This window comes from Nicotiana tabacum, chromosome 6 (genome assembly GCF_000715075.1).
Source record: "Nicotiana tabacum cultivar K326 chromosome 6, ASM71507v2, whole genome shotgun sequence".
Classification (NCBI taxonomy): Eukaryota; Viridiplantae; Streptophyta; class Magnoliopsida; order Solanales; family Solanaceae; genus Nicotiana; species Nicotiana tabacum.
The window spans coordinates 134648023-134659977 of record NC_134085.1 but is presented as its reverse complement, the minus strand read 5'-3'; the positions used below and the strand labels follow the sequence as shown (position 1 = coordinate 134659977).

The 11955-nt window shown below is 35.7% G+C and overlaps 1 protein-coding gene across 1 annotated transcript; it reads right to left on the bottom strand.

Moving 5' to 3' along the window:
- Positions 1–2888: 2888 nt before the first annotated feature.
- On the bottom strand, positions 2889–5913 carry LOC107803843 (BAHD acyltransferase DCR). Its single transcript, XM_016627634.2, has 2 exons — positions 5360–5913; positions 2889–4100 (listed from the first exon to the last, which is right to left on the bottom strand). Exons 1-2 carry the CDS (start codon positions 5813–5815, stop codon positions 3198–3200), a joined length of 1359 nt encoding a protein of 452 aa, XP_016483120.2. The 5' UTR covers positions 5816–5913; the 3' UTR covers positions 2889–3197.
- Positions 5914–11955: the final 6042 nt, after the last annotated feature.

Sequence of the window (11955 nt, the reverse complement as noted above, 5' to 3'; positions counted from 1 at the left end):
AAGGCAGGATAGTAGCGAGGGAAGGTCAGGGGTCATACGATGTGAGTTTGGGTATATTTGGGTGAGTTAGGGTTTTGGGGACTTTGAGTTTAGATTCAATATTCGACAAGTTTGAGGGGGATTTGGGGAAGAAGACCTAGAGATTCGGAAAGAGGAAGGCAAGGGGATTATGTGGTGTAACTTTGGTGGTGTTTGGAGTTGGTCCGCCACCGTGGGGCAATTTCCAGCGGCGGAATAAGGCGGAGACGGTGAGGGGATTTTAGGGCGGCTGGTCTCTAGGGTTTGGGGTTAGAGACGGACTGGGAGGGATTGGAATGAGGGGTGAGAGAGCTTCAGACAGTTTTATACTGGGGTGGGGATCAGCTCTGAACTGTTGGATCACAATGATCCAACGGTCGTGATGAACGGTCAACAAAATGGGATCGTTTGGTTTAGACGGGGCTGGGCTGAACCTGGTATGGGGCATTGGGCTGGATTTGGAGCGGGTTTAGGCAGAAATGTTTGGGCTTTGACCCAATAAAATTAAAACAAACCCTTTTCAATTAACCCTCTTTTATTTCCTTTTCTTTTTTGGTTTTTCTTTTTCTTTTATTTTCTTTTTAATTAAAAACCTAAATTAATCTAGATTGTAAAACTAACCAATTTCCTAAAAAAAATTCCTTGATTCTAAATTAAAAGAGAAAAACTACTATTCTAAAATTAAAGCTAAAAATGCAAAAATGAACTATTTTTATGATTTTTATTTTTAATAAAATAAATAATTGACTAATTAACCTTAAAAATGTAAAAAAAACAAAATATAATGCGATGCATGGTATTTTTGGCATTTTTCATGATTTTTAATGGAAATTAAACGTGCACAAAAATGCAGACAATTAATAAAATCCTACAAAAATCCTACAAAATGGCAAATAACTTGAAAAAACCTATTTTCTTGAATTTTATAGGAGTAATTCATATAGGGCAAAAATCACGTGCTCACAACAAGGAGTATTTGCGTCAACGACAAGTGGAAAAAAGAATATGTATAGGGACCAAATGGATGTTGGTGATATTGTTTATGCGCGTAAATGTGGCATATGCTCACAAACAGGACACAACCATCGTAAATGTCCTTCAACTAGTTTGGGTAGTGATGGTAATTCAGCTCCCGGTAAAAGTTCATCCAATGTGCCAATTTCAAGGATACCGTAGTGTTTTATTTCAATAATTTATTGTAATAAGTGTATGTACATGTTCATCTTGCAAAATGTATGAAATAAAATTATGTTTCCATTGGTGTTAAGTTTTATTGATATTTAGCATTAATACTTCAGTACAACAATTTGACATACATCCCAAGAAAAAAAATTGTCATTCGCCATTATCGTCGCTGCCTGGTACTATTTCATTATCAGTGTCTTCATCTTCTCCGTCAACATCATGTATGTACCCTTCGGGACCGAGAGCATCGTAATGTAGGCCCCAGTTGACACACATTTCTCATATTTTGTCGCTATCATCAAGAAGACCTATGGGACTCCTACGTCCAACGTTTGTGGTAGAAACTTAGGTAGTCCCTCCCACTCGACAACTGTTAGGAAAACAGGATAATCATTGTTTCTATGCAATTTATTATTTTCTAATAAATCCTATTACTGATCCTCCGTTCCTCCTAGGAAGTTAAGATCATCCATTGCATGATGAACAACTAGTGCCTTTTCCATCTTTAGAATCTCCTTCATCAAATGCCGAATCACTTCTGGTTCATCTTTGTGTGTGTTTGTTTGGAAGGTTGCAGACAGTGCGTGTGACACAACAAGCCCATGCCAGCGACATAGTACTTCGTAATCACATCGTTTTGAGTAAAGGGGAACACATTGTAGTTTTTCGCCCCAAATTTGTATACCTTCAGGCTTTGTAGAATGCATTTCGCCCTTAATAATGTGCCCTGCAACTTTGAGATCAATGTGTATATTGATAAGCTTATTTTCCAAGGTACGCAGAATACCATACCACTTGTCATCAACCAAGTCAGTATAGCAACCTAATATATTTTTTTCAAGGTAGGGATCGATAGTGTTAAGATGTGTTCCATGGCTATACTATAGTGTGGTGTATAGGCACACTATACCTTCCCGCCCATTTTTAATTCAAATATAGCGTGTTATTACATCGTGCTATACCTTAACGAACAAAAGATCATTAAGCTATAGCGTGGTAAGCTATGGCGTTATATATATATATATATATATATTATTGTGCCCAATTTTTTTTATACAAATTTTGATTAAGTCCAAGAGAACCATATTTTGCTTCCGGGCTCCATTTTTCACAATCCAAATTTAACCATGCTCTGACACTAAAAATATTACTCCAACTTTTCAGTCCAATGAGGGAAAATGAATCCAGCTAATCCTAGTAGGCTAGTACTATAAGCTAATGTTTATTGTTTACCACGAGGCGCAGATACTTCTGTTTTAGTAACTATTTATACTCTTCTCGTAAAACATGATGATAAGGGGTGTTTGTATGGTGTACAAGAATAGTGCGAAATAAGGTGTATTAGTAATGTACGAATTTTTAATGTATGAGTTAGTAATGCAAGTATTAGTTATGCAAATATTATTTTTTATCTATTGTTTGGTGTGGTGTATTAAATTATAATGCATTGCATAATTTTTAAGAAAAATAGTTGCTTACAAAAATGTCCTCCATATTCTCTAGCTTTAAGGGACTTTAAGGACAATTTTATCTTTAACTATGCTAATGCATGCATTAAAGCCTTGGTATTATTAATATCATAGTTTTCTATGTATTTACTTATGCATAGGATAATGCCAAGTATGATGTATAACTAATACAATTATTAATTATATACAAATTGAAAAAATATACCAAACAAGATATTAGTAATGCATAAAACTAATGCTTGCATTATTTTTTCTAATATCTCTTACCAAACGACCCCTAAAAGATATCACATTAATCTCTAACAAACTTTTATTCCTTTATACTCATGAGTTTCGTCTCTGCATAACATACAAAGAACGAAAAACATAGAAAGCAGAAAACAATAAATAAAAGAAGAAGGAGAAAACCACTACCCACCCCACCCCACCCCTAAATAAAACAAAAGGAAAAAGATAGAAAAAAAAAAGGGAAACATACAAATTACTCATAGAATTTAGAGATAGATTCTCATTCTAGCTAATTAATTAAGCTTCCATGAGAAACTCCTTATCCTTCTCCAACCTCTCCATAGCATTTGCTTCCAAACTAATCTCCACATCAATGCTTCTTCCTCCATTTTTCCCTTGATACAAATACACCATTCCATCAAACCTATTATTCGAACCACTCCTCACACTCTCCGGCTGTCCCCATCCAAAATCCACGTCGTACACCTTAAACCTCGGCGAGCTTCCGACAGCCACGCAGTTCACTCCAGCATCCTTGTACTGAAAAATCTTCGGATTACTCTCCCACTCCTTGTTACGTTCGTCAATCGCCTTAGCGTCGTGTTTCACAATCGCTTGCTGTATCATCCCGGCGGCGAACTCAATTGGCTGCCCCAGCAATAAACCCGCCGCCGTCACCGTGAAAATCGCCTGAATTAGGTTTCCGAAGTAACTCTCTGGCATCGGAGGGTCGACTCTTTTCCGGCAATCGGCGAAGACAGTGTAGACTGTGTAGTCCTCCGGCTTGAGCTGGCGGGCACGTGTGATGGCTAACCACACGTGTGCGGAGAGCGACTGGAATGTAGAGAATGGGGCGGAGGATCCTTCCGGTGGATTAGCGTTGACCTTTGACTTGATTTGGTCAATTGCTGACTCGGAGAACTTGAAGATCCTTTCGCGGAGAGGTGGGTCCACGCTGGCGGTGACGTCACCATTGGTTGCTGACTTGGCAGGTTCTGGTGCGTCTGATGGCGGAGAAAGGTTGAGCTTGACTCGGGTGTTGCGAGCCTTGGTGCGTTCAAGGAAAGGTGGGACCGAGATGGAGGTGGACCCACAACAGAGCTCGGCCCAGGAGGTCATGAAGTGCCACGTGGAAGTACCGTCCAGTACAGCATGATTAAATGCTATTCCAATGGTGAGTCCATCCTTGAGCTTGGTGAGCTGTCGGTAGTTGCCCAAAATAAAATGAGACCACAAAATAAGTCATCAACGGGTCCAACAAATTAATTGCTATTCTGCGTCTTTTTCAAATGAACTTTAATGTAAAGAAAATATTCATACAATAAAGATCATTTTAAGTTTATTTACTAAATGCAGCATCTACACAAAATTGGTAATTCTGAAAAAAGGATAGAAGATTTATACTTTAAGAGTTAGTCAGATTACACTAAGAATATATATAGCAGTGGATAGAACTTAGTTGTTAATGTCGTTAGACATTTAATTGGCGGTCTTATTTTCAATTTTAAAAAAAAAGATTTTTCTCCCAATAGGAACCATCATGATATTGTGAATAAATTGTATCTTGACAGGATGATTACATGCTACATTACTACAATAATAATAAACCCGGCGTTTTATGAGGTTTGAGCGGGGTAGAGTTTACACTAACCTAACCTTACCTTACACTAACTTGAGAAAAATAAATAGTGAAAATTCAGACAAATTAATTAATCATGCAACTCTATATACATCTATGCACACAACTTATTCATCACATTAATTAAGTGATCTTTGTCATAATTAATTGAATACCCACCCTAGCACCTTGATCTAGCTAAAGGATTTAACTTGTTTATAAACAAGATTGGAGTGTTAGCACATCGACTGGCTTATGCTTGGAATTTTAAAAGGATTGTGATATAGTATGATTTCCTTTTGTAGTAAAGGTTGTGGATCTTCCTAAAGTTAACATCCTAATCAGAAAGAAACTCGATACAACATTTCTAGTTTCAGTGCCACCGCCAAACCTCTAGGTGCATTAAATGTAAGTATATAAAGATATAAATAGCTAAAACTCATTAACACGAACAAAAATATTTGTTAAGTGGTCTCAAGAATAGCCAAAACTAAATTATGAGTGTGACACTAACAGTATTTACACAATTGAATTACTTTAAAAGTTTAAATTACAACGATCATATAAAAATTCTTTATCGTGTAAAATGTATATACGGATCAAAAGAATGTGGTGCAGTGGATGAGACTGCATTTTCCTTAACCAGAGGTATCGGGTTCGAGCCCTCGGTATGGAAAAATCCTTGGTAGGGAGCGCTTCCCGAATGGGGCCCTACGCGGTGCGAATCCGGATATAGTCGGGCTCCAATGCGGGTACCGGACACCGGGCGAAAAACCAAAAAAAAAAAAATTGTATATACAATGTATAACTTAAATCCATTTATGGAGCATTAAACCATTACCTGCACAGCCAGAAGAGGCCGGTGAAGCCCTTCAAAATTCAAGATTTTATTACAAGGAATTAAATCCAGGAATTTGGAGGTGCCTTCTTCATCCGTAAGATCTGCAACATCAATTCCTTCTGCGGCAGCCACTATCACCTCCGCGCCGTCCATGTCATCGTCGTATTCCACCTTGAAAACACCCTCTTCATCTTTTCCCAGTTTCCCAGCTAGTTGATAGAAATCTTCCAACACTAAGGCTAGACCATCTTTCAATTTTTCCACCGTTTCATCAAAGTTTTCAGCACCCTTATAGATCAGCAACTTTTGGTTGTAATAGAAAGCTAAGTAAGGAAGATCAAATGTTACCAATTGACACTCTTTTTTGCCTAGTGGTTTATGTGGTTTTACGTTGGTTTTCTTCAGGATTTTCACTTTTGTAACAACAGTTTCCTCCTTTGCTACTTCACCTGCCATGGCTAATTTCACAAATGATGATGAAATTGGAAAAGCAAGAGAGATGAACAACTGAAAATGGCTTTGTTTTTTTGGTGATTGGAAAATGAGCCAAGAAAGGTGATTTACTTATACTAGAAGTAGTATTCCCTTATATTCATAATAATTGACCAATTTGCTTTTAGCACGTCCATTAAAAAAATATTAAATTCTATACAAAAATATCTACTATGTCTAAACTACCCCTAATTAAATATTTAGTATGAAGAGTAAGAAAACTTTTTAGAAATATATACATAGGGGTTATTTTGTAAAAACAAATTGAATTCTTTCTTGATTATATAACTGGATAGTTATTTTGAACCAAAATAAAAAAGCAAATTGATAATGTACCGGAGGGAATACTAGTGTAGGGATAGTAAGAGTGTATTGGGAGCGGTTGGGATGCATTTATGAGTTTACATGAGTGTAGTTGGATTCCATTTATTACTATCCTTAGCTACTGTTTTGGATGGCAGTTGAAGTAAATTTCTGTTTCCTTTAATTTATTTTGTTTTTGTTTGTTTGTTTTGTTCCTACTGTTTCAAGTCAAGTATATGTATGGATTATAAACACTAACAACCTTGCATGTTGGCTAAGGATTATAAACACTAACAACCTTGCATGTTGGGCATCGGTTCTCTCGTTAAGTAAAACAATGATGCTAACAAAGCTCATGCTATAAGGATAAACCACTGTATTTGTCCAGGAACGTGTCTTAATATTGAATTAAAGAGCAAGTTCTGAACAAAATCCCATGTTACATGATATTTTCAGTAAGGAAACTATGTGCAAAGCCATGCATTTTTTAATCTATATTACTGGCCAGCAGAAGTTAAAGAAACGAAAAGTTGGGGCAACTGGCAGTTAGAGTCAGGATTTGAATCTCATAGGTTATGGATGCTAGCCAATTTAAGTATTGTATTTTAAATTAATAATTTATACATATTCAATAAATTTTGTAAGATAAACACATTGTTTGGATCAAAGTTTATTTGGTTCTACGGAACCCACAAGTCCTATATGCTAGCTCCGCCCTGCCATCAATATAGTACAAGCAGAGGCGACTCAATGGCATTGGAGGCCTAAAACCAAGACGTAATAAGAAGCCTTAAACTTGTTTAATAATTTTAGATATTTTTGTTGAAGTTTATTCATTTTACTTTGTGAGATGCAATTTCATCTTAACGATGTAACCGACCCTTTAATCTTTGTTGAAACATTACCAACTTTTGATAAGATTTTATTAAGTTTAATTTTTAATTTTTTTTCACATGACCTTCAACATAACTCACTATATAGCAACTCCCAAAAAAAGTTAACTTAAAATATAAAACTATGTTATTAACGATTCGTGACAAGGTAGCAATTAAAGATGGTTGAAAAAATTTCTTCTTATTATTTAATAATAAATACAATAAATATTTAAATTACATATAAAAATGTAGCTTTTGGAGCCTCTAATAATTTTGTGAGGCCTAAAGCAGCTGCTTTCGTGGCATGGGGTTAAGCTACCTCCGAGTACAAGCATATTTGTACTACCGTGAATAAGATCTCTCTACCCTTTTAATGAGTCGTGTTCACTGAAAATTTAGATTAATCGGGTCAGTAGAATTTTGGATACCTCAGGCTGGTTGGGAGCAAAATCCCATGTTCCATGAGATTTTCAGCCAGAAAAATTATGCGCAAAGACATGCATTGTTTTCCAAATACCTAATTATCAGTGCCAGATTATCATCTTGTCATTTGTGATTAATCATTAGATCACCAAAACTGGTGGTAACTCCTCTCTAAAGCAAATTCCAAGTATTTCCGCCTTTGAAACTATTAGTGGCCAGTAGAGGTTGAAAACATGGGAAGTTGGGGAAACTATAACCACCATTAATATCAATACATTACAAGCTCAAGCAACCACATATTTAGCTCTTTCCATTGATTTTATTAAAATTCAATGGTATTACTTCTTTCGATTAATTTTAGTTGTTATGTACTCCCTCCGTTCACTTTTACTTGACATGTATACTAAAAATAGATTTTTATTTTTATTTATCACTTTACGTATATCTAGAGAAGACAAATTTTTCTTTTTTCTGTTATATCCACAGTATTTATTACACATTTTAAATTATTTTCTCAAATTCAATAAAATATGCATCAATTAATATGAGTATCATGGTAAAATATGCACTTCATTTATTATTTCTTAAGGGGCATAAAAAGTCAAAATGTTTCAAATAAAAGTAAACGGAGGGAGTATCTCTTTTATAAGTCCCTTAAAAAACTAATATTACAGTAATGAAAAAGGTTGTTTGGCTATTATACCGATATTTACTCTTCACATTTAGGTTTTCTATGTTATATAATCAATGCTTTACTTTTTAGATCAATTAATACTAAGGATAGATAGATAAAAATTAATTAATCATATCTTGATTTCTAAAATGACAAGTATTTGGAACCAATTATTTTTAGTAACCACGACAACTAAAATGAAATGGAAGGAATACTATACAATATAAACAATGATTGTAACTTGTAAGCCGCTCCAAACCTGTGTAGTTTAGCATTTTAATGTGATTAATCTCTCTAGCCGATGGCCATTATTAGTAGTACTGAGGTTTACTTTTTATTCAAAAATAAAGCAAAAGTAAATATTAATAAGAGAACTCTCTATGAATCCACTGCACTTTAGCCCAACAATAAAAGTAGTAAAATCTTCACATGTGGTTTTAATTTCTTACGGATTTACTCACACACCAAGCCCCCAACATAACTGGCCCACTGGCCCTCCTTTTTTTTTTTTTTTTTGTGGGTTGTTGTTGGGTGACTGATAAGATGTATAATACAGTTCAAAAAAATTTTAAAAAAAAAGGAAGTAAAGGAAAATTTATGGTTTATGGTATCATGTGGATGCTTTTATTGACCGTCCGTCAACCAGAAAAGTGGTGTTATGAATCGTACAAAAAAATTAATGCACTGTTACCATTAAACGATAGACATGATGATGTTAGACGAGTTGTGAGTAATAATTCAAAAGGAAGTGTCCCTTGTGAATTAGAAGAATTCTCTTTTTCACATTATAATGTGTTATGTGACATGACATTAGATATATATATAAAACGGATAGCGGGAATCAGCTCGCATCGTTAGCTTAGAAGGCTAAGGGTTATGATCTGCGTCAATTCATTTTTTTAACGTCTCTAATTTAAAACTTGTTCGCTGCCTCGATGGAGGTGGAATTGGATCAGGCGAAAGTGGTTGTTGAAAATCGATATTCTTTATTAGAATTGAGGGGAAAAGTTGAATGATTAGGACGAAGTGGTTGGTGAAAGCGTAATTTTTTTCTTCAAAAAACAATGAGTAAAGTATCTCGTGGCATTTATAAGCTTTTTGGAAAGCCTTAGACAATTTGCCAAAAAAAATATGATCGATATATTCTCTAACACATTTTGATACGTCTTGTTCAGCTTACCCGTGGATTATATTATTTCGATTGTTTGTCCTTTTTGTTTTTGTTTTTGAGAAAGTAGGCATGGCTTGACATGCGGAAAAAGGGCCCGAGCTGGGAGAGAGAGGATAGTTGTCTCACTACACTGAAGAGTTGATCTGAAGTTAAAAGAGTGTTCTAAGTAAAGTTAGTCGTTCGATAAGTTAAACCGAGAGGAGTCCATTATTTTGATGATCATTCAATTATTCAAAATTATAGATTAAAGTTATTTTTCTTTAGTTTGTAACAAAAAAGTCGCTCAATTATTCTTATTGCACATAGATGAGCATTCACCCGAAATTATCAAACTTTTCCGTGAAAAAATATAACGTGACAGTCCACATGGACTTTTTAATATTTTTTGGACAATAAAATAATGAAGGCCTAAACAGAACATAAAAAATTCACCTATACACCTAACCCGACCCACTAAAAATGAAAAAACCACCACTAAATAAAGCAAAAGCTAAAACGCATCCTGTTGTAAATGCATCTTTCTTCTTCTTATAAAGAGCAGATTCTTCTTCTTTTTAAAGATTTTACTCTAGTTTTATTGTTGTTTTATGGCTTGAATTTTCTCCTTGTAGTTTTAAGAAATCCATAATCCCGATAGGTTTGAAAAAACACATTGTTCTAATAGATTTGGGAAAGAAAAACCCATTATCCTTGTCAAATTGGGAAACCTTTCTCTTATAGATTTGTGACTATTTGGGATCTATATATAGGGGTTATAGTTGGAGATTCTATAGATTATATTGTGTTTTTCTTCTCATTCATAATGGAAAACTCTCTCTGCTCCTGCCCCGAGGATTAGGCTTAGTTGAACCTCGTTAAATCTCTGTTTCATTTTTCTTATCTATTTGCTTTGTGTGTGATTGTGTGCTAATTAACCCACAATCTTTCGTAATAATTGGTATTACAGCAAGGTTCAGGTTTCTATATATAATCTAGGGTAAGATGTCTTCATCATCTTCATCAAAGTACGAAGTAGAGAAATTTGACGGGAGTTCCAGTTTTAGTCTATGGAAGATTAGGATGAAATTGTCTCTGGTGTTACAAGGGTTATGGAAGGCAATTGATGAGGATTTTACTGAAGAGATGAAAGAGACAGAAAAGGCAGACCTGAAGGAGAGGTTTTTGAGTGCGATCTTCATGAGCGTTACAGATTGCGTTCTTCGGAAAATTGCTGAAGAAACTTATGTAGCAATGGCATGGAAGAAGCTGGAAAATCTGTATTCTAAGAAATCGCTGCAAACCGCCTCTACCTGAAAAAGAGGTTATACAATCTCCATATGAACGAAGGTACACCTGTTAAAACTCACATTGATGAGTTTAATTCAATTATAATGGATCTGAAGAACGTGAATATCAAAATTGAGAGTGAGGATCAGGCCTTGATTATGTTATATTTTTTACCTCCGTCTATGATACTTTTGCTGATACCCTGTTGTGAGCACGTGATTTTTGCCTCATATGAATTACTCCAAAATAATTCCCAAAATTAGGTCTTTTCTTTAATTATGTGTTATTTTTAGGAAATATTGTGCGATTTTCCTGTTTGTTTGCATAGATCTGTGTGCATGTTTAATTTTATAAATGCATTAAAAATACAAAAAATATAGCATTTGCATTTAGGATTGGATTTTTATATTTTGGAATTAATTAATAATTAGGTGTTTTACAAAAATGAAAATTCACAAAAATAACATATTATTTGTATTTTGGTCAAAATTGTGTGATTTCTTTTAATTTAAGTGTTTAATTGTTTGTGATGGATGTTATTTAAAGTTAATTAATATTTTTAAGTTAACTTAGGTCTTCTATAATTTAATTTAGGATCTTTAAGTTTAATTTTTGAGAGAAAAAGAAGAAAAGAAAAGAAAAAGAGTTAATAAAAAGAGAGGAAATCAAATTTGGGTAAGAAGATCCTCAAGCCCAAACAAAATCCGTCCAAACCCACGCCAAACCAGCCCAGACCCGTCTACCATACCTGGTCCCCCCCACCAGAACCAAATGACGTCGTTTGGACACGTTTCAATCTGGACCGTTGATCTCAGCCGATCAAACGGTCCCAAAGCTTTGACCAAACCCGAACCCTGACCCGCTTACCCCCGAACCACACCCGCCCCAGCACTACCCCAAAACGACACCGTCTCCCTTAAATGAACTAATCCAGGCCATTGATCGTGCCTGATCCAACGGCCAGGATTAGACCATCCCTTCTGTATATAAACCTAACCCCTCTCCTCACACCCCCCCTAAGCCATACCTTGTTCATCGTCTCTTTCAGAGACGAACCCAAGCAACCCTCTCAAACCCTAGCCGCCCTGAAAGCCCTTCGTTTGAAAGACGGCGGCAACAACGCCGGTGACCACCAAAATAACACCCTAGAACCTCCTAACCACCCTCAACCTGAATCCCCACTCCATTAACTTTGAATCATACCCCAGCTTCTCGAATCTTCGATCGAAGACCCCGTCCCAAACCCTAGCTTGTTCACTTAGCCCCAAAATCACACCCAATAATCCCCTTAACCTCCTCGTCGCTAATCCCTAACCAGATTGGTTCGAATCCGAGTAAAAACTCATCGAATGGCGGATCTAGGGCTCGACAGTTCGAGATTGATTCGAAGCTG

Excerpts from the sequence above, each read along its gene's own strand:
- LOC107803843 (XM_016627634.2), bottom strand. The coding sequence starts at position 5,815 with ATGGCAGGTGAAGTAGCAAAGGAGGAAACTGTTGTTACAAAAGTGAAA. Across the intron at positions 4,101-5,359 it reads GGCCTCTTCTGGCTGTGCAG|CTCACCAAGCTCAAGGATGG; the intron begins GTAATGGTTTAA and ends AACTACCGACAG.